General features: G+C 55.0%; 2 protein-coding genes across 7 annotated transcripts in view; one reads left to right on the top strand and one right to left on the bottom strand.

Moving 5' to 3' along the window:
- Positions 1-125: 125 nt before the first annotated feature.
- On the bottom strand, positions 126-7,541 carry LOC104060329 (caspase-1). 4 transcript variants are annotated; one of them, XM_009562110.2, is made up of 10 exons: positions 7,080-7,539; positions 5,795-5,848; positions 5,089-5,361; positions 4,623-4,759; positions 4,234-4,410; positions 3,810-4,044; positions 3,563-3,715; positions 2,459-2,568; positions 1,533-1,638; positions 135-860 (listed from the first exon to the last, which is right to left on the bottom strand). In XM_009562110.2, the coding sequence occupies exons 2-9, from the start codon at positions 5,799-5,801 to the stop codon at positions 1,546-1,548; spliced, it is 1,185 nt and encodes a 394-aa protein (XP_009560405.2). In that variant the 5' UTR covers positions 5,802-5,848; positions 7,080-7,539; the 3' UTR covers positions 135-860; positions 1,533-1,545. The 4 variants fall into 4 exon arrangements, 3 of the variants coding, with proteins under 3 accessions (XP_053940672.1, XP_009560405.2, XP_053940671.1); XR_008453079.1 differs by having other exon boundaries at positions 126-860; positions 1,533-2,568; positions 7,080-7,541; XM_054084697.1 differs by having other exon boundaries at positions 132-1,638; positions 7,080-7,540.
- Positions 7,542-7,786: 245 nt separating this feature from the next.
- Positions 7,787-21,693, top strand: part of MTMR4 (myotubularin related protein 4) — a 60,238-nt gene continuing 46,331 nt past the window's right edge. Inside the window, exon 1 of one of the 3 annotated variants that reach the window (XM_054084681.1) lies at positions 7,787-7,858. The gene's annotated coding sequence lies outside the window, so the exon portion shown is untranslated. Of the gene's footprint in view, positions 7,859-8,438; positions 8,647-12,412; positions 12,625-21,693 lie in introns of those variants that run through there. The other 2 variants (XM_054084682.1, XM_054084683.1) reach the window with 2 other exon arrangements.

Raw genomic sequence — 21,693 nt, 5'->3', positions numbered from 1 at the left:
CACAGTGGTGGAGTCCCCATCCCTGGAGGGGTTTAAAATACGGGTGGATGAGGTGTTCAGGCATGGTTCAGTAGTGGACAAGTACAGTTGGACTCAAATGATCTCAAAGGTCTTTTCCAACCAAATGATTCCGTGATTCCATGATGGGGAGGGTGGTGGGAAAGGGCTGGGCCCGTATGAGCTATGGAGGCAGTGCAGCAGGACACAGCTTTGGAGATCTTTCCTGGCTCCCAGAGGAAGTCCTGTCATTCCTGCAGACTCCGGGGCAGACAGAGGGTTGAGTGGAGAGGAAGCTGTGTCCTGAGTAGGAGATGCTGCAATCCTGCCTGGGGAAGGCATGGAAATGCCCCCAGCATCCCCTCCTCCATGGGGTCCCTGCAGCAGCTCCTGTGGGCTGTGAGGACCCACAGAGGCTGCAGGCAGAGTGGGGGCCTCTGCCATGAAAATCCCTTCATGAGATGGGGGACAAAGCCAGAGATGGAGCAAAGCGACTGTGGGGGTGACAGATCATGTCGCAGTGGGGACAGGCTCTGGCCGGGGATAGCTAAGAGAGAGACGCTGCCCAGCTTTGCATGTGCTGCCTCAGAGCCAGGTGTCTTGGCTGCTCCCTGCCAAGAGCTCACTCAGCCTGTGGTTGTTTGGAGGCCACAAAAGGCAAGGAGGAAAGGAGACCAAAGACTGTTTTATTCAGTCAGTTTGAAGTGGCCTAGCAGAGGGTCACAAGGGGCTGGGCTGGGCTGGAGATAGCTTCTGACAAGCTGCTCTGGGCTTTTCCTCTTCTCTCTCACCTTGAGCTTGAGCATTCTGCTGTGTGACCTCCAAATCCAAATGCTTTTTGTGTACGTCTATTATGGTTTTGCCTTTAAAGAACATTAGACCGAGAAGCTCCTGAGACATAGGTGACTGAAATGAGTTCCTTGAGTGTGGTCATCTGGGAGATGGGGAGATGGGGATGGAGCCAGGCCACTGCCCAGCGCTGGCTACCAGCACACAAAGTCTCATGAAGAGCTGAGGGCCCTGTGGCTGTCTAGCCTGGAGAAGAGGAGGCTGAAGGGAGACTTCATCGCGCTCTGCAGCTCCCAGAAGGGAGGTTGTTGTGAGGTGGGTGCTGGTCTCTTCTCCCAGGCAACAAGTGAATAGACAAGAGGAAACGGCCTCAGGTTGTGCCAGAAGAGGTTTAGATTGGATATTAGGAACCATTTCCTTAACAGACAGAGTGGTGAAGCGCTGTCAGAGGCTGCCCACGGCAGTGGGGGAGTCTCCATCCCTGAAGGGGCTCAAAAACTGTGGCCGTGGCACCTGGGGATGTAGTTTAGCAGGCACAGTGGGGATGGGCTGATGGTTGGACTGGATGAGCTTAGAGGGCTTTTCTGATACTAAGTCCTTTGGGTTACTGACTGAGCTGTGAGGTCTAGAGCTCAGGAGTGGTGGGGAATTTGGGGAATTTCTCCCTGCTCCTCCTCACTTGCTGGGTGCAGGGTCTGGGGCACAGACAAGAGGCTGATGAAGAGGCATGAGGTGAGGAGACTTACTGTGGGCAGGAGATCAGCATCCTGGAAAGAGATAGAACTTGCGAAGCATTGTAACCCGTTCTTGTGCTGGCAACTGCCGAGGGAATTTTTGAAAGGAACGTTGGACCTGGGGTGAGAGAGAGTGGAGAGAAATGACAGCAGCTCTGTTCCCAGCATGCAGGCAACCAGAAAGTATCCTCAGGGGCTTCCCCAGGTGTGTGTCTGGTAGCACAAGGGTTGCCATGGGCTGTGCCAGCATGCCGGGCTCCTGCATGCCCACCGTGTGGCAGGGTACTGATGCCTCCAGAGATCCAGCTGACTCTCTAGGCTGAATCATAGAATCACTAGGTTGGACAAGTCCCTTAAGATCATCAGTTCCAACCGCACCCATCACTACTAAGTCATATCACTAAGCACTTTATCTACCTGTCTTTTAAAACCCCTCTGATGATGGGGACTCAACCACCTCCCTGGGCAGCCTCTGCCGGTGCCTGAGAACCCTTTTGGTGAAGAAATTTTTCCTAGTGTCCAATCTAAACCTGCCCTGACGCAGCTTGAGGTCGTTCCCTCTTGTCCTATCACCTGTCACTTGGGCGAAGAGACTAACACCCACCTCACCACAACCTCCTTTCAGGCAGTTGTAGACAGTGATAAGGTGTCCCCTCAGCCTCCTCTTCTCCAGGCTAAACAACCCCAGCTCCCTCAGCTGCTCCTCATAACCCTTGTTCTCCAGCCCCTTCCCAGCTCTGTTCCCTTCTCTGGACGCACTCCAGACCCTCAATATCTTTCTTGTAGTGAGGGGCCCAAAACTGAACCCAGGATTCAAGGTGTGGGTTCACCAGTGCTGATTACACGGGCAGACCCCTTTTTGACAGAGCCTGCTCCTGAGGGGCCTCTCCTGCCTGACATTGTGCTCTCAACACCTGCAGTGAACTACAAAGCCGCACCTTTTGGAAGAGCTCCTGTACGTCGTTGTTCCAGGCATGGTTTCGAAACTGCTCTATCAGGCGCTGGATGAAAATGGAGCCGGTTACTGAGCTTCTCCAGGAGACAGTATCTGCGGAGACAGAATGCCATGAGTGATTGCCCTGGTGTCCCTCTGCCACAGCAATGAACGCTGAGTGCTGGAGCAGGAGATTGTGGTGCCCTCTCCAAGATTGTTATATTTGGCCCACCCAACCCACAGCATGGGCAAAGGACAGGGCATCCCAGGGAAGAGAACACCTGAAAGACAGCACAGTCATTGCTCCCAGCCAGCAGGAGTTCACAAGAGGAAGGGCCTGCTTGACAAACTCCATTTCTTTCTAGTTGCTTCTACTTGGAGGAGACTGAGGGGAGACCTCATCATGCTCTGCAGCTTCTCTGTGGTGACCAAGGACAGGAGCCGAGGGAATGGCAGGAGGCTGTGCCAGGGGAGGGTTAGGTTGGACATGAGGAAAAGGTTCTTCCCACAGAGGGTGGTGGAGCCCTGGAACAGCTCCCAGGGAAGCAGTCACGGCACCAAGGCTGACAATATTCCAGAAGCGTTTGGCCAATACCCTCAGCCCCACGGTGTGAATGTTGGGGTGTCCTGTGCAGGGACAGGAGTTGGACTCAATGAGCCTTGTGGGTCCCTTTCAACTTAGGATGTTCAGAGATTCCAGGAACACGGAAGTGACATGAATATTCTCTTCAGGCCTCTCTGCTAGCACGGCCTGGAGCCATCTGTGACCCAGAAGAAGACAGTTTTCCCCCGCTAGCCACTGCAGAGAGATAAGTTGGCTAGGGAAGGAGTGTGGGCAGAGCTGGTAAGGAAGACTGGAGATGGGGCAAGGGAATGGGCACAAAGCTCTGACCCTGGTGCCACTCAGAGGGATCTGTGGGTGTCCTGGTGCAGCCTTGTACCCTGGCATCAGGGGACATCATTGCCTTCTCCAGAAGCTTTATTGGAGCAATGCCCAAACAGGTCAGAGGGGACCTGCACCACGGAGGAGGCCCATGGCATCAGGAAGGGGAGTCCTGTGGCCCTCACCTGCCTTTGGGTGTGGCACCTACCTCCAGGGGCTGCTTACCAGGTGTGGAGGAATGTAAAGTGGCGAAATCACTCTCCAGGTGGACTTCACAGACTGCATCATCTTCCAGCCCTGCAGGGATTGTGGGAGCGGAGCTGGGAGCGGGCATGGCAGGGTCTGCGGAGTCACTCACCATCACGGATCCTACGCGGCCTGGGAAGGCAGGGTGGGCGTCAGCAATAATGGGGTGTTCCGTCCCCGCTTGGGGCTCACGTGCCCCAGAAGGCACCTCCTAGCGGGGCCTCACCTCCACGGCAGGCCTGAATAATGACGACTTTGGGTTTGCCCAGCAGCGCCTGGCAGTGCTTGTTATTAAATTCTTTGTAGATGGTGTCGAGGGAAAGGATGTCTGTGGTCTCGTCTCTGCTCTTCGTCCCGCATAGCCCAGCCCTGACCCCGTGGGACATGAAGACCAGGAAGGTGCTGTCAGAGGTGAGGTGCTCTTTGCAATTGGCAAAATCCTTCATGACCGTAGCCATCTCCTACGAACCAGCACAAGGAAGGAACATCAAGATGCGTGGAGGCCCAGCCACCAGCTGTGGGCAGCAGCCACTGCCATAGGGGAGAGAGGTGTCCCCAGGGTGCCTGGGCCCCCCCATCACCACCACATGGAAGGAAGGTTTCTGTGCCACTCCCAGGGCCATTGGCAGCTGCTTTGTGCAGCCCTTTACCTGAGAAGTTAAGTTGAGATGGATGTCCACCATGTAGCCCAGCCCTTCCAGCAGCTTCGTCATGCCCTCCACATCCACTTCAGCCCCACTGCGCCGGCTTAGGTGCTCAAACTCAATGTTGCAGATAAGCAGGGCCCTGCGTGTTCGTGTCTCCTGGGGTAGATGGATGGGATAGATCTGCGAGGAAGGCAGCACTTAGTGGGGAGTGGATGCAGGGCACTTTTCGCGGGGGGCAGCTAAGAGCAGAGAAGGCCCATGGGTGTAACAACCACATTGTGTTGTCCCAGGGGCATCTCCCCACATCTGCCCTGCTCCTGGGTCAGGGAGGACCCTGGCTCCCCTCAGAAGCCACTGCCTGCTCCAGCCCCCCTCTCCTCTGCCCGCAGCACCTGATCTGCCTGTGTCTCCCTGAAGCGCTGGTACTCGCCCGGGCAGCACTGCTGGATCCACTGCTGGCCCTGGGAGCTGGCGCGGGGCTCAGGGGGGACCTTCGGGTAAGGGGAGGCCAGCTGCGCACCCGGGGGCCCTGCAAGCAGAAAGCCCCACCGTTACACTGGGAAGCGCCTGCAGCCAGACGGGAGACTCGGAGGGTCTGGACAATGGAGAGCTGCTGGGCTCCACCCCATGGGGGACCCCGTTCAGCCCCACTGGGGTTGGTTGCTCCTGAGAGCACTGTAATTGCAGCACAACGCGGGGCTTGGCGCCACAGGGACACCAAGGATCCCCAACCACCCCTTCCCTTCATGCTCCGGCAGCTGCCAGGGCCAGCTGCCCTCCGGCACCCACCGGAGGCACTGGGAGCCCCAGTGTGGCTGGATGCACATCATGGCTTTGCATCGGCTCTGCATCTCTCACCCATGTCATCAGGCAGACCCAGCTCCTCTGCCAAGGTGCTGTCATGATTCCTGAGGCTGGTGATGAAGATCCTGCTGGCCTTGGAGCCCTTGCGGCGTACGCTGTCGATGAGGCAGCGGGCCTTGTCGGCGCGCACCTTGTGTTCAGCGCGCACCTCGTCCACCTCCTCGAGGTTCAGCACCCGGTGCTGCAGCAGGTCGTCCAGCAGCTCCAAGATCACCGCCCTGCTCACGCGCTCCACGAAGGACTTCCGCACCTTCAGGAGCAGCTCCTCTGCAGGGTGGCCCCATCAGTGCCCAGAGCCCCCATGCCACAGCTCCTGCTGCCCCACCACCCGCTCTGGGTGCTCCCCTCCCCTGTCGCCTCCCTGATCCCTTCCCTATTGAATGCCCTGGCTGCCGATCTCTCTCACCATGCACCCTGGCCGCTCTTTTCCCCTCATTGCTCACCCAGCGCGCTGCTCCCTCCTTCAGTGCCCATCTGGGGGGTTCCCCTGCCATCACCCATCTCCCCCTTTCCCCACAAACCCACCGAGAGCGCCTCAGGGAGCACATTGGCATGGAGCAGGGCCCCAGCTACTGAGGCATCTAGTGTCCTGCGTGCCAGACCGTGTCCTTGGATGAGCAGGATCTGAGCAGGGTGGGGGCACGACCCTGTCCCATCACACTGTCCCACCACCCAGCCCCAACCCGATGGCTGCACTCACCCGCCATTGCCTCTCAGCCCCGTGGAAGAAATGGCAAAGTTTACTACTGCTGCGCTGGGAAAAACGAAACCAAATGGAAAAAAAAAAAAAAAAAAACTGCTTTAGCTTCACTTCCTTCCTCTTTACTCACTTGTCTGGGCCTGTGCTTCGGGGCCACTGCCGTTCCACACCCACAGCCCAGCGCCACTGTAGCCCACTGACAGCTGGACCCGCGCTCCTTGCAGCCACGCTGGAATTTCCCCCCGGACAGTGGGACAGAATGAGCGCCTGCAACTGGTCCCAGTGCTGCAAACTGGGGTGAGGAGGGACCCTCAGCCCTCCTGCACTCACAAAGGCACCAAGCAGTGCTGCTCATGGCCCCAGTGCCAGGCAGAGGTGGCCGGGCTCTGCTGGGGACAAACGTCCCATTATCATGGAATGCTTTGGGTTCAAAGGATTCAAGGTGTGGCCTCACCAGCACTGAGGCCAGGGGACAATCCCTGCCCTGGTCCAGCTGGCCACTCCATGACTGATGCAAGCCAGGGTGCTGTTGGCCCCACCGTTCAGCGTGATGCCTGCATGCACCAGGGCGCACACAGAAGGAAAACCCCGCAGAGTGGCCTGTGTCACCGGAAGGGTCACTCCACCGAGCTCTCTTGAGCTCTCAGAGTCTCTCCCCACTGTTCAGTGTGATGCCTGCATGCACCAGGGTGCACACAGAAGGAAAGGTCACACGGACTGGGGAAAAGCACAACTGGCAATGGAAGGGGAATTCTTCACAGTAAGAGTCATTGGGCACTGGCAGAGGCTGCCCAGGGAGGGGGTCGAGTCGCCTTCCCTGGAGGTGTTTAAGGAATGGGTGGATGAAGTGCTGAGGGACATGGTTTAGGGAGTGTTAGGAATGGTTGGACTCGATGATCCAATGGGTCCTTTCCAACCTTGTGATTCTGTGATTCTGTGATTCTGTGAAGAATTTTTTTCCTAATGTCCAGTCTGAACCTGCAACTTGAACGGTGCAACTTGAGGCCATTTTCTCTCATCCTATTGCCTGCCACTTGGGAGAAGAGACCAGCACCCAACTCACCACAACCCCCTTTCAGGCCATCGTAGAGAGCAATAAGGTCTCCTCGCAGCCTCTTCTTCTCTAGGCTAAACAACCCCACCTCTCTCAACCACTCCTCACAAGAGTCATTCTCCAGACCCTTCCCCAGCTCCGTTCCCTTCGCCAGACATGCTCCAGCCTCTCAGTGTCCTTCTTATAGTGAGGGGCCCAAAACTGAACCCGAGATTTGAGGTGCGACCTTACCAATGCCAAGTCCAGGGGCACAATCCCTGCCCTGGTCCTGCCGGCCATGCTGTTTCTGATCCAAGCCAAGATGCCATTGGCCTTCTTGGCCACCCAGGCCACTGCTGGCTCACATTCGGCCACTGTCAACCAACACCTCCATGTCCTTTTCCACCAGGCAGCTTTCCAGCTGCTCTTCCTCAAGCCTGGAGCTCCACGGGGCTGTTGTGGCCCAAGCGTTGTACCCAGCAATCGGCCACGTTGAACCTTGTACGCTTGGCCAGAGATCCAGGCTGGAACATCGATGGGGGAACCCGGTGGCTGTTTTTGTAGCACCCCTGCTTCACGGGGCAGGGCGAGAACAGCCTGGGAATGGGAGGCTCAGGGTGGGAATGGGAGGACCAGCATGGGAATGGGAGCCTCAGGATGAGTATGGGAGGACCAGCATGGGAATTGGAAGACCAGGGTGGCAGTAGAGGAACCTAGATGAGAACGGGAAAAACAGGATGGGAGCGGGCGTCACCGGACACACCGCCCCCTGCCTCCACCCCGCGGTCCTGTTGCTCCGGGCCGGTCACGTGACCCCCCGGTCGCGGGCAGGGCCGCACCGGCGCTGATTGGCTGCAGCGGGACGCGCTGTGATTTCTCATTGGTCGTCGCGCTCTGGCCCCGCCCCCGCCGCGCCGCGATTGGCCGCGGGTCGAGGACCGGCGCTGGGCGGGGCCTCGCCCGACGCTCTCATTGGCTGCGGCGCGCGTGGGGGGGGCAGGGCGGCAGCGGCACGCGGCGGCGTTGGCCAGGTGGGACCGGGACCGGGGGAAGGGGCCGGCATCGCTGCCGCCGGTTCCGGCGGCGGCGAGAAACGGGCAGGTCCCAATGCGGTGGTTTCGCAGCTGCCAGTTCTGCTTGGGGAAGGGGCCGGGCCGGTTGCGGCGGGGCAGGCGTCGGTTCCACCCGGTGCCGGTTCTGGGGCCGGGGAAGGGTCAGGCTCTTCCAGTGCCGCCGCGGTGCCGGTGTTGAAGGCCGGAGCCGCTGGTTTCCGCCGGTGTGGGAGCCCCCGCGCAGCGGCCGCCGCTCGGGCACCCCCCGAGGAGAAGGCGGGGACCGGGACCTCTGGGCAGCGGGGCTGGGGGAGCCCCGGGGGCAGTGGGCCGCGAACCGCCCGGGGCGGGGGCTGTGCGATCTGGGAGGAGAGGCCTGCGGGGAGACCTCGGAGCAGCTCCTGGTGCGAGAGGGGCAGCGGGAGAGCTGAGGGGGGCGCTGGATCGGGGGGGCAGGGGCAGGGCGAAGGAGGGGCTTTAAATGAGAAAATATGGTTTAGGTTAGACGTTAAGAAGAAATTAAGATGAGGGTGGGGAGGCCCTGGCCCAGGGTGCCCCGAGCGGTGGTGGCTGCCCCATCCCTGGAGGGGTTCCAGGCTGGGTTGGATGGGGCTTGGAGCCCCTGATCCAGTGGGAGGTGTCCCTGCCCATGGCAAAGGGTGAGATTTTGAGGTCCCTTACAATCCAAACCATTCCATGATTCCACTTTAACAGCCTCATGAAGGTCCTGCTGCTGATTTTGTGGGTGGCCCGAAGAAGGCTTACAGGTACAGCTGATGGAGCACACCGTCCATGCGGGGTGCTGAGCAGGGAATGAGGGATTGGGATGCGATACTGTGGTCAGACTGGCTTGGCACTAGACTTTTGGCAAGGCCAGGCAGATATCGGCAGAGAAAACAACCTTCTCAGACCAAGTCCTTGACAAAGAGTGACACAAGGAGGGAAGGAGTGAGGCCTGTCCTCGGGAGCAGGATGTTCGTGTGTTCGTGACTCTGCTGAACACAGAGCAGGGCTGGAGGTGGTGTTTGGGACTTCACTGCACTGTGGAGAAGGAGACAGTGCAGTAGCTCAGCTCTCACTGATGCAGGTTCTACTGCACCTGGGTTTGTTGCCCATGTGTGGTGCAAAGTGGGCAGAGTTCGGAGGTGATGTATGGGGGCGGGATTAAAGGTGGAAAAAGCTGTTGTGTGGTGGCTAGTATTCCATCTGCATCCTTCGATGAGATAATTTGCAGAGGACTTGCAGAGGATGGAGTTGGACTGTGGGGTTCCGGCGTAGCTGTAGGAGGTACTTGAGCATGTGCGTAGAAACCAAAGGATATATCTTTAAATGATAGAGAATGAAGCAAGAGAACAAACTTTCCAAATGCCAGGGATGACTTTGTATTTGCTGGCAGCTTTTACATCAATCCTCAATACTTCCTTTTTTTTTTTTTTTTTGATAAAAGCAATGGCAAGTGTTGCAGGTCAGCTGTCAGCCCAGGAATCCTGTGGTTGGCTCTGCTCAGGAGTCTGTAAGGCGACCATAGCATCTTTCGGGGTATTCACTGGGAGATGAAGTAAACCAATTGGGATGAAGACTGGGAGATAAATTCACAAATTTTTCTTACTAATTCTGGGAAGGTTTGGTTTCCCCTTTCCTTTGCTGTGGTCGCAGAGCTCTGTTTACGCTGGCACTGAGTTATTTTTTCTGAGGGAGCTTGAAGAGGGAAATCTCCTCAGTGGTGTTGATGCTGTCAGTGTAGCAGCAGTGTCCTTCCTGCCCTGCTGCTATGTCAGCTGTGTCGCTCAGCTCTCAGGTTCTTGATGAGGAAAAAACATTTTGGGAAGCTCTAGGACTTGATCTTACCATGATAGAGAAAATGCCACTGTGCTGGCATTTATTGTTATCTCGTTCTACCCAAATATGTGTTGGCTTGCTTTTGTTTCTTGCTCCCATGGTTTTTTTTTCCAAAGTGACCCTTGTCCTGGCACTGGTGGGAGTGATGGAGATGCTGTGCACTGCGATTTCCGCTACCGGTGGGCTGTGTCTCGCTGAGCTTCACATACCTGAAGGCAGGCACCAGGCCTGGATGGCTCCTGCACACCCTCTTGGTCAGGATTGCTCCAAGAGGTGGATGCCTCCTCCACGAGATGCTGCTTTCATCTGATATGGTCTGAGGCAGAGCTGTCTCCACTCCAGCTCTGACCGCAGCTCATCCGCAGAGGCTGCTGCCAGCCGAGGGAGAGAGTTGTTCTTGGTAGTGTTGTGGGAAGTGACTAAAAGGGAGGTTTGAGAGAAAAGGAGCTGTTTCTCAGGTGTGTGGCTGCATTGGAAGCGTGTGTGCAGTTGCGTTGGAGGTGACTGAGCATGGCGTAACAAGAACATGGAGCGGTGGAGCCCAGTGCAGGTTGTTTTGATCAGGGAGAGACGTGAGCAGGAGAAAAATAAAGCAGTGCTGTGTGCTTGCACATCATGTTCAGCTTCCCAGGAGAGGAACGCTCACTGGGAATTAACAGCGAGCAAGCAGTGATGTAAGTTCATACCTTTCTCTGCCACCCTTGCTCGCCCACCCTCCGAGGCAGCTCCATCCAGGCACAGCTTCCTGCTTGTTGCTGTGTTTCTGGATTTCCGTGCAGGGTTTTTTTTTTTGCGAGACTCCTCTGTCGCTGCTGCAGGGAAACAACATTTGCAGAGACAGATCCCATTTTAGATAACGGTGAATGGAGAGGAGAGCTATTTGAAAAATTACTTTGCTCTTAGCAAATCAGTGTAACAGAGTAATCCCCGCTCTAATCCCTGGCGTGCCTGCCAGGAGGGTGCCTGCGCTGTTACGGAGCAGAGAGGCATTTTGTCCGGGCACTGTGAGGGAGCTCCTCACTGATATAATTGCTTCCCTCTGTTCCTCCCTAGTGGAGCCTGTGCAGTTCCGAGAGCTCTTCGTGGCCCGAAAGGATAGGATTTCCCTTGGGAGGGATCAGGTGATGGGTTTATAAATAGCAAATGCCTGTTTGGGCCTAGTGTTTGGCTGCTGCCTTGCTCTCTGCCTTTGCAACAGCCACAACCGCATCCACACCTCGTGGCCCAGAACCAAATCCAAGGAAATCAGGCATACTTTCTGTCATAGTGATGAGTTTTTGTGAGGAAGGAAGCTGCCCTGCTGTGAGGTGCTTTAGCTCTGCAGACAGAGCTTTAGGGTGATTTGGAGGCTCCAGCAGCAACAACAGGCTGTGCTGCTGCATATACTGGGAAATTGGCTCTTTTAACTGGGAATGTGGGCTCAAATGAAACTGAAGCACGTTCAGTGGTCGAATCCCATTTGGAATGAGCCCATGCTGGTGCTGGAGCATATGTGATGGTACTGGGCAGCCCTGAGGTCGTGGAGTCCTTTCTGAGGTGAGCACAGACACGTCTCCTTATCTGGCATCCATTCGCATCCAGCTTTGCTTTATTTATCTCTGGTTTGGTTGATCTGATGGCCACTGGGATGGTTTGATGCCTGTGAAGGTCTATCCAGACTCCCCCCAGTACAGCTCCCGGCTCTCCTGCTGGATTTGTGCTCAGCTTTCCTCACGTGCAGGTGCTGCCATGCAGCCTCCATTCTCTCCCTCTACCATGCTTTGCCTCGGAGCCGGAGGGGCTCCTTCCCCAGGATGCTGCGAATGGGGATTGGATCATGGGAATGATTTGCATGGGGTTGGCTTTGCAGTGTCTCTGCAGACCCGAGTGATCTGTGTGGTAGATGGGATGCAGCGTTTTCCCTTTCCGAGGGAGATAAAGTTAACGGACAGGACAACAACAAAGCGGAACAGGCAGTTCCTGCTCTTGGCAGTGGGCAGGACTTTGCTGTTACTTTCCATTTTGATTTTTTTTTTTTGCTCTTTCTTGGCTGAGAAATGCTCATAAATCTCTTCTCCTGGAGGGAGAGGCCTTTGAAGGGCTGATCCCAAGCAAGTTATGGGTCTGTATGTTCTGTTTCGACATTAGTCACTGTACCAGCCTTAGAGACTTCCCTTTTTGTTGTGTGAATTTGTAGGTGCCTCCTTCCGATCTCTGATCTAGAGGAACACCAATCTCTCTTCCCTCCTGGATTGTGTGGTTTATCTTCTAGGAGGAGTGTTTGCCCAGCAGCGCGTTTGGCAGCGCTGCCCTCTTGCACTGTGAGCCCCAGGAAGGCTGGCTCTCCTGGGCACGCACAATATGGTTCTGCTTTTGCCAGTATTTGTTGTCCTGGGGGAAAAATAACTACACTGTCTCTTGCAAGGGTGAGGATTGCATTGGCTCACGCTATGGGGCACAGCATTTGTGGGTGGGATGGCAATGGGGACTGGGTTTTGTCTTGGCCTTGGGAACAGATTTAGCGAGGAATGGGGTCCTGCTGGTTGCAGAGTACAGATTGGGCACCTCTGTCTGAGACCAAGTGGTCTCGGAAGCTGAATCTGGTGACTCTGGATACAGCTGCTGCCCACCGTCAGCTCCAACCCTCCCTGGAGAAGTCCTGGCAGGAGGCAGAGGGAGACACGGCTTATAACTTATCTACTCGGGGGCAAAGTCTTGGATCTGAACTTAAGCCCACATTCCCGGCAGGGTGTGCTCCAGAGCTCGGCTTTTTTCCCTTCCATGGTTGGGACAGCACTGGCTAGAAAGTGGAGTTGTTGTTCCTTTTCCAACCTGACCAGTTCTTCGCTGCAAAATGATATTGTGGAAGTGTTTGCTCTGGCAGAACGTGCTTGGACATGGCACTGCTTGCGAGTGACAGCTTTATGGTAAGGACCCTCAAAGTGTTTCTGCTTTACAGGCAGCTCAATAGCTTGGACTCTGCCAGGGTCTCCGTTGGCCTCCACTGAAGCTGAGGGCTGCTCCAAGCGAGGGTGCAGTTCCCATTGTTCTCTCTGGAAGCTTCAGAGGGTTTTGTTGCTTTGTTTTATTCTAGAAACTTGCTGAAGTAGCGGGCTTTCTCTAAGTGGATGTGTGCCTTGTGGCAATCCAGCATAAATCCATTCTGTTGCCCCTGCTGTTCCAGCTGTGCTGCCAGGACTCACAATGCATTTGTTCAGAGATGTTTCAGAGCCATCGGTGCTTTGCTGGCACGTCGCACTCGGTACCACCAGCGCACAATGTGTCGCAGCCAGGTAGAATGCTGTGTCACTGCTTTAACATGCATGAGAGAAGCCGTTGTCCTGTTCAGGATCTTGTAGATGAGGTGACTGCACCCCGCTTTGGGAGCATCACACCGAGGATTGTGCAGAGAGCGTGGCTGGCTGCCAGCCTGGTGGTGTGTGTCGGTGCCTCTGCTTTCTCAGGTACTGCTGGCAGCACCCTCATTTACAGGGCTGCTTGCAGCCCAGGCTGTTTATTTGTAGGTTTAGGAGGACATGAGGAGCCCTAGAGTGATTGCTTCTCGCCCCAGTCAGTTATTTGGGCTTGTTCTTGCTGCTGCTTTCTGGCCAGGCTGTGCAGCCCCTCCTGTCTCCCCCGGGCCAGGGCTGCAGCTGCCCCACTGCTGAAGGCTCTCCTGCCTCCCTTCCCAAACCACAGGCTGAATTCCTCAAAGGCCAAAATGCTTCATTCTTGCTCAATGTCTTGGAACTAGTGTATGGCATCTGGATGCAACCCGAAAAGCTGGTGCTGCCCTGAAGGCCAGGCTTGGGTTGGAGGGGTTGAGTCTGCAGGCCAACAGCTGGCAAAGTGGCGGTTAGATGCGTGCAGTGGGGCAGGAGGTGGTGTCTGGAGGGAAGAACAGCTGCAGCGGGTCGGAGGTCTCCTGGGGAGATGCACAGTGAAGTGAGGTTTGATGAGCTCCTCTGGAAGCATCAGGGGTGTTTTAAAGTAGCAGACACAGCATTCCCAGTGGTCCGTAGAGAGTCTTAAGACTGTGTCCCAGCTGTGCCAATGACCTGGGGGTTAAAGCTTCCTCTGGCCATGCAGAAGCACAGTTTGTGTTCTGGAGCCCTGCTGCCAGCATCCCTGCACCATATCTGCCCCTTGTTCCCTCTCCAATGTGGCAAGTGGGGTGACTCCAGTGTTTGCCACTGCCCGCTGCTTTCAAGCCCTGTGTATATAGGAGTTCTTTTCCTTAAGGCTAGAGCTCAGTGCTGTTTTCTTTCTAAAGCTGAGGCCCTCGTGTCCTGGGAAGCTGCTGCTGAGTTCTGGTGTGATGAGTGCCTGCCCCTGTCTGCCATCCCCTCACTCCCAGTAGCACAGTGGGGTGACTGGGATCCCTGCAGGGTGATCAACTTCTGCTCCTGTGTCTGGAGTATCGGCTCTTCTTTCTGTATGCATGAATTCTTTATGCTTCTGGACAGTGGGCCTGGTTCTTCTCTGTCCTCTGGGAACATCTCGCCTGCACAAGGCTGTTACCTGCCTGGGGTGGTGGGGAGATCTTGTGCTTCTGGAAGTGCTAACGCTTAATAGTTCTCTGTCAGGGGAGATAGTGCTTGCATTTCTCATATCCGTGCCCTGTACAAGCAGCTGACAAAGAGGCCACTGCTCTAGGGGAGGAAAGCTCCCAGTGGCCCTGGCTTTTGCACACCTTTTCCAGCTCCCTGGTGATAGCCGGCAGCCATGAGTATGGATGCAAACACAGCAAATAACTGTGGGTATGGAGGGACCTGTGGAAAGAGAAGTCTCATCTTGCTGGCAGCAAAGGAACTCCTGCATCTGTGGACCTCGTTCCCAGGCGCTGGGGGCTCTGCCTGCTGCCTCGTTCCCTTTTGCAGGGAGAGGAAGGAACCCTGTGTCCAGGGAGAGGACGGAGCTGAGGTCAGCATGGCTCTTGCAAAGAAGAGCTGATGGACCTGGTAACCAAATGATGGTAGATTTTGGTACTGATGCCAGTGTGGGCTGGTGCTGGGGCTCGTGCAGTAACAGGACCTTTCTGAAGTAGTTTTATCGCTCAGTTTATGGAGTTTTATCGTCCCTGAGCTAACTCAGCACTGTGTATCTGTTCTGTCCCTCCCCCAGCTCCTGCGCTATCCTTACTCGGGTAAGTCCTCCTACTAAGGGCTTTGTGGCAAATAACTCAGGAAGGTGAGAAATACATTTTCATGTTTGGCTTTAGCTGCTGATGGGAAGAGAAAGTGCATTGGTTTCAGCGGAGAAGTGCTGGTTTGGTCTGTGAAGTCCCTGTTTTCCCAGGGGTTTTCAGCCTGTGGCACGTCATCATGGTGGCGGTTCTAACTAAAGGGCAGAAATACAGAACTGTTTCGCTGGAAGCCCTGCGGTGAGGGATGGGATGTGGCGGGAGACTCCAAGGTGCTGGGGGCACGTCCAGAAATCCCTGAGGGGACCGAGGGCAGGGCCCAGAGTTTTCCCTGGCTCTGCTGGATCGCGCCACTTCCAGGGCAGTGTCAGGCCTGCTGTGCCTGTAGGAGAAGCATCACCTCGCAGCTTTCCTCAAGTCCTTCTGCTCATGTTAGCCTGAAGCTGTGACAGCTTCATTTTTGCTCCTCAGCTGGGCAGCTGTGAGCCTTCTCGTGGGTGTCTGCAGGGCCTGGTGAGAATTCTAAGTAGGAGTACAGGGCAGGCGGTGTCTTTTGGAGAGGTGACCTAGGCAGAATTACTCTTTTCCTTAACTGCTAAGTGATGATGTCTCTGTGTTTGTGTGATGCTGGGATGCTGTGAGTTGCCTGCCCTGAGGGAGCCGATGCTCTCTTTCTGTTGACAGCAGGACAGCAGGGGGGTGGCACGTAGAGCTAGGCTTTCGTGCTTCCCAAAGGTGACAATGAGACTTGGCGGGGGAAGTGGTTATTAATGGAGTTGCCTCAGGCTGAGAGAGGAATGGGGCCTGCGGGGCAGCCCCTGCAGTACTCGAAGGTGAATAAATGATCACAAGATCCAAATAGACAGATGTGCACGTGTCTGGAGAATCCATTCTTGTGCCCGGGGCTGACTCACGCTACCGACTCTTAGTGGAGCCGGTGGCCTCCGGCATCCAAGGCACCATGCAGTTTTGGGGCAGCCTGGGGACTCATGGCAGACGGCTGCTGCAAGGTGCGGAGGGAATGCTGTGCTACCGGCAAGCAGCCAGCACAAACTGGATGGGATCCTCAGGGAGACTGGATGCCAGGGCTGGTGAGTGACAGCGAGTGAGTGACTCACACCCCTTGCACCTGTCCTTTGCACTCCTTGGGCTGGCACAAGATCTGGCCATATTGGCTTTGTTTTTGCTCACTCCCCTCTCCGCAGGTTATAAATGCTAATCCATTCAGGCTGTGAGTTCTGCACACTGGGGAGTGTTGCCTCTCCTGGCGTTTTCAATATAGGATGGGGGATGATGTGAATGAGAGCAGCCCTGCGGAGAAGGACGTCAGTGCTGGTTGATGAGAAGCTCAACATAAGCTGGCAATGCACACTTGCAGCCCAGAAACCGACTGTGTCTTGGGCTGCATCAAAAGAAGTTTGGCCAGCAGGGCAAGGGAGGGGATTCTGCCCCTCTGTTCCTCTCTTGTAAGACCCCACCTGGAGTATTGTGTCCAGTTCTGGAATCTCCAACATAAGAAGGATACAGAACTGTTGGAACAGGTCCAGAGGAGGCTACAAAGATGATCTGAGGACTGGACCACCTCCCATACGAAGGCAGGCTGAGCAAGTTGGGGTTTTTCAGCCTGGAGAAGAGGAGGCTCCAGAGAGACCTTATAGAAGCTTCCAGCACCTGGAGGGGGCTACAAGAAAGCTGGGGAGGGACTTCTTAGAAAGGCGTGGAGTGATAGGGTGAGGGAGAATGGCTTTAAATTGGAGAGGGACAGATTTAGACTAGACCTAAGGAGGAAATTCTTCACAATGAGGGTGGTGAGGAACTGACCAAGGTTGCCTGAGAAAGCTGTGACTGCCCCATCCCTAGAGGTGTTCAAGGCCAGGTCGGATGAGGCTTCGAGCAGCCTGATCCAGTGGGAGGTATCCCTGCCCATGGTAGGAGAGTTGGAATTAGATGGTCTTTAAGGTCCCTTCCATCTCAAACCATTCTATGATTCTACCTTTCTGTCTGTTCTTTGTGCTTCCATTGGAAAGAGGGATACTGGTTACGATGATCGAAAATGCAGCCTGTTTTGTTCAGCAAGGACAGTAAATTGCGGTTATGTGTTAATGTAAAGCTGTTGGATGCAGAAGTTCTGTGCGGATCTTGGAATGACCTTGTTAGGAAACAGCAGGCAGAGCTTTCCTGGCTGTTGCTAAAGGAGGTGAAAGAGGAAGTGTTTCAGTCCTGTAAAATGGGCTAATGGGGCTTTTATGTTAAAAGACAGAGTGGATGAGAAGTGAAGCTCCCTCTCCTGCTGTATCTTTCCCTCTCCATTAGGTGTTCCTACTAGAGGAATCTCCAGGAGTATGAGAGGAACCAGAGCCTGGCCTTCTGTTATTGAAACACAGGCAGGAGTTACAGGCAGAAGTTATTTGGATTCCTCAGAAGAGGTTCTGTAGGTCTGGTCCTCGGAGGAAGAGGAAGTCACATTTCAGCATGTTTTGTGAATGACGAAGCAGTGGAAACCAACACCGAAGCAAGCACATGGCTCATCTGCAGGAGGTCCCTGGGCAGTGGGACCCCACTGCACCAGGGCTGTGGACACTGAGCTGCTGCTCCCACTGCCTCCTGCCCCCAGAAAGCACAGAGCAAAGGGTGGTTGCTGGAGCAACAGTGGGACGCTAAAAAAACTGTCTGTGTCTTGGATCATCTTGTCCGGCATCCAAAGGTGCTGGGCTCCCCTCTTCCAGATGCATTCCACAAAGCCAATGTTTCAAAGACAATGGGGCGTTTGTCACCTTTGCTGGAACACCGGAGTCCCCTCTCTTTCGCCAGTGCATTGCCACATATGCAGCTGGAACCCCAGAGCTGCAGGAGCCGGCAGCAGATCCTCAGCCGGTTCTGCCGGGGCCAGGCTCTCCCTAAACCGCTCACTCATCTCTGCAATGCCAGCCAGTGCTCGGGGTGCAGCACAGCTGCTCTGGGGGCCACAGGCCAAGCACAGCCTGAGCACAAGCAGTGGTTTCAGAAGAAATTGGAATCATGGCACTGGAGGAGGTTGCCATGGGCTTCCAGCTGTGCTGGCAGGAGAGACGGGACTCTTGTGTTTGAGCAAAGGTGACAAACACCTCATTGCCTATTGAAATCTGGCTTTGTGGGGATGCAGTTAGACTGATGCATTTCATTTTTGTCCTAAACCCTTCAGAGGTAGGAATTTGATCCTTGATGAGCTTAATGTTAAAATAAGAAATCCCAGGCTCTGCTCCTAGCACTAAACCCACCTTTGTGAATCGCAGCAGATGAGTGTGAACCCTCTGGCTCCTCTCGGCGCTGAGCCTGCTGCGTGGTTGTCTGCGTGGCTGTCTCCGTGCCCAGCCCCACTGGAAGCCAGCAGTGGAGCAGGGAGAGTGCCTGTGAGTTTGTGCTGCTCTCGCTGCTAGATAAGCAGGGAGCTTGCTATATATATCGCATTGCCTTCTCTTTCCTTTTATCGATCGGCTGGGGATTTCCCTTTCTGAGAGCGCCTTTGGGCGGGCAGTACTGGGTTTAGAAACCATTCGGCTCCTGGCTGAAAGTGGAGATGGCAGCAGCGCTGTTCACCTGAACTTGCTGTCCTGCCCGCGGTGCTCGAGATGGGTTTATTAGCGAGCAATGTGCCAGGCCACCCCTCTGCATGATTTCCTGCTGCTGAAGGGCAGAACATTTTTGAAGGCTATAGATACCTAGAAATCGAAGACCAGAGGCTCCAATGCAACAGTTTTAAACCAGAGATCTGGGGGCTTGAGGTGGGAAAGGGGACTTGCTAAAGGCCAGATTAGGTGTTGCTTGTATTGGAGTGGTAAAACTTCATGAAGGGCAGGTTTTGGAGTTCAGTGCCTGGTTGGGAAAAGCAGCAGTGACAACATGAAGCCCTGAGAGGATTCCTCTTTGCGGTTGCAGAGAGAAGGGAGATGTCCAGGCTGCCATCATGACATACCATCCCAAGAAACTGCCCACAAACCCAGCACTTTCGCAGGAGCTGGCAAGGCTGACCGTTGGGTGATGACACTCAGCAAAACACCAGAGACTTAAGCTGAACATGTAATCGAAAGTGAGCTCTGAACTTATTAATAACAACTCTCAAGGGCTTTCTTCTCTTTTTGTGGTCATCTGTCTTCCTGCAGCTTGTGGGTAGGAACCCCAAGATGATGTTCATCACTGATTTAGAGACGTCTCCCTGCAGAGGGCGGGTTGTGTACTTTGCTTGCCAATGGGGCAATTATGGTGAGTTTTGGAGAGGAGCTGAGTTTCCCCGGGAGCAGGGAGGAGTGCTCAGCAGAGACAGGTGTTTCTAGCCTTATTTCAGGGGGTTGGGCATCGCTGTGGGTGCTGCAGACCCTGGCACAGGGTCTTCCTCTCATCGGTGTGTCTGGATTTGGGATGGCAGCTAGGGAAATGGGCTTGGTGTGGGTGAGTCAAGAAGAGGAAACTCGATGCCGTGTTGTCCTCTCAGACTGTTGTAGCTCTTTCACCTCCATGTTTATGTGGGTAACTAAAAAATGCTTCATTTTATTCCCATAGAATAAAACAACCCTTGGAGAAAATGAGTTCTCCTAGAAATCTTGTGTATAGATGCTGATGGTGTGGACTCTGGTCTGAGGTCAGCAGAACCTGTGGAGCAAGCCTGGGGGTTTCCATGCTGAGGAGAATGACAGAATCATAGAATGGTTTGGGTTGGAAGGGACCTTAAAGTCCATCCAGTTCCAATCTCCCAAGTTCAACACCTCCCACTGGATCAAGGGGAAAAAAAACTCATCCAACCTAACCTTGAACACCTCCAGGGATGGGGCAGCCACACTTTTCTGGACAACCTGGGCCAGGGCCTCCCCACCCTCATAATGAAGAATTTCTTAATAATGTCCAATCTGAATCTTCTCCCTTCCAATTTAAAGCCATTCCCCCTTGTCCTATCACTACAGACCCTTGTAAAAAGTCTCTCCCCAGCTTTTCTGGAGCCCCTTTCAGTACTGGAAGCTGTGCTAAGGTCTCCCTGGAGCCTTCTTTTCTCCAGGCTGAACAACTCCAACTCTCTCAGCCTGTTCTTATAGCACAGGAGACACAGCTAGAGCTGGAATCGGAGTCACCTGGGGGCTATCAAACCCGGTGGTGTTGCAGGACCACTACAGAGCATATGGTCCCCTAGAATCACAGCAATATCATTCATTTTCAGACACTGTTTCTGTTGAATCCCAGGTGGGATTTGGACCCTTGCAGACAAGCGCCCGTTTGGATGCCAGAGGTGTCCTGCCTGGCTCCCAGTTGCCCTTACCCAGGGCACGGTTCCCTTGTCTATCACAACCTCAGGTTGGAGGCAGATGCTTCAGAAACCTTAGGACTTCTGAAATAATACCAGATGAGTGTGTTTATGCACCCATATTAAAGAATAACAAAAGTTGTATGCGTAAGAGCACGTGGCTGAAGCTGTGCTGCTGCTGTGCAGTACCCAGAGGGTGAGTGTGAGCCAATTGCAGTCGGGGGCTCGGAAGAGTTGTTAGCAGAACTTGGGAAAGCTGGGGTGGATGGAGAAGGGAGGCAGCACCCTTCAGGCCTTGGTCTTGTGGTTGTTCATCCTGGAGAAGAGAAGGCTGTGGGGAGACCTTGGGGCAGCTTCCAGTCCTGAAAGGGGCTCCAGGAAATCTGGGGAGGGGCTCTTGATCAGGGAGTGCAGGGATAGGATGAGGGGGAAGGATTTTCAGCTGCAAGAGGGGAGATGGAGATGAGATCTTAGGAAGAAATGTTTTGCTGTGAGGGTGGGGAGGCCCTGGCCCAGGTTGCCCAGAGCAGTGGTGGCTGCCCCATCCCTGGAGGTGTTGAAGGCCAGGTTGGATGGGGCTGGGAGCCCCTGATCCAGTGGCAGTTGTCCCTGCCCATGGCAGGGCGTGGGACTGGGTGGGCTTAGAGGTCCCTTCCAACCAAAACCATTCTGTGATTCTATGATCTTTTGATTTCTGAGCCTTCTGGTGCAGCTGGGTTGCATGTGAGAAGAAACGAGTGTTGTTGGCACAGAGGGCAGTTGAGACTGTTTCTCCAGCCGAGTGGCTTGGGATGTGATCCCAGGCACTGTTTTCTTGAAGCTTTCCTGAGACAGAATTAAAACCTGAGCATGGTGCAGTGTGGAGAGGTGCCTGGGTGAGAGCGGGCCAGATGCCCACATGTCCCTCCAGAGCTACACGCGGAGGAGCAGGAGCAGCAGGAGCCTGGTTTGCAGCTGGGATGGGTCCATCTGTGCCGCTTTGGGTAGGGCCCAGGCAATTGTTTGTGCTTGAATAAAGGCTGAATTGTACAGGGAATGTCCCTGAGTGCTGCGTTAAAGGAGAGCAAACAACGCTGGAGAGCAAGGGGCTGGAGTTAGAGGGGGCTTTGGAGGTGTTTGCCAAAGCTGTGCTTCCTGTCTCTGCTGGTCTGAGGGTTGTGAAGTTCAGCTCAGAGCCTTGGCTTCAAGTCCCTTCTCTGTGGGTGTGGGATGAAAGGCCTGGAGGGTGAGGATGGCGCTGGGGCTCTCCAGGTCCCTGGTTCCTCCATGTGCTCTTGGAATGAATGAGGGACTGTCTTGCTCTCTGCTGGAGTCTGGGCTCCTTGCTGGCTGCGGTGGGAATGGAACCCTGTGATGGCAGGGCCTCTGCCTGTCCCTGCTCTCTGCCAGTTGGCTCGGAGCAGCCCTGCTGTGCTGCTGCCACCTGGTGCCACCACTGCCCTGGCCCTCGGCTGCTCACCCACAGAGCGAGGTGTTTTGCTGCCACAGCCTGGGTCTGAGAAAGGAGCTGGTCTGGAGCCCTCACTCTGCCATTTCTGGGGCTTCCTGTGCTGCTCCTGGGTTCTACCTGAAACTTTGATTTCA

The sequence above is a fragment of the Cuculus canorus genome, chromosome 20, assembly GCF_017976375.1.
Source record: "Cuculus canorus isolate bCucCan1 chromosome 20, bCucCan1.pri, whole genome shotgun sequence".
NCBI classification, from domain to species: domain Eukaryota; kingdom Metazoa; phylum Chordata; class Aves; order Cuculiformes; family Cuculidae; genus Cuculus; species Cuculus canorus.
This window is presented reverse-complemented; position numbering and strand designations above follow the sequence as displayed.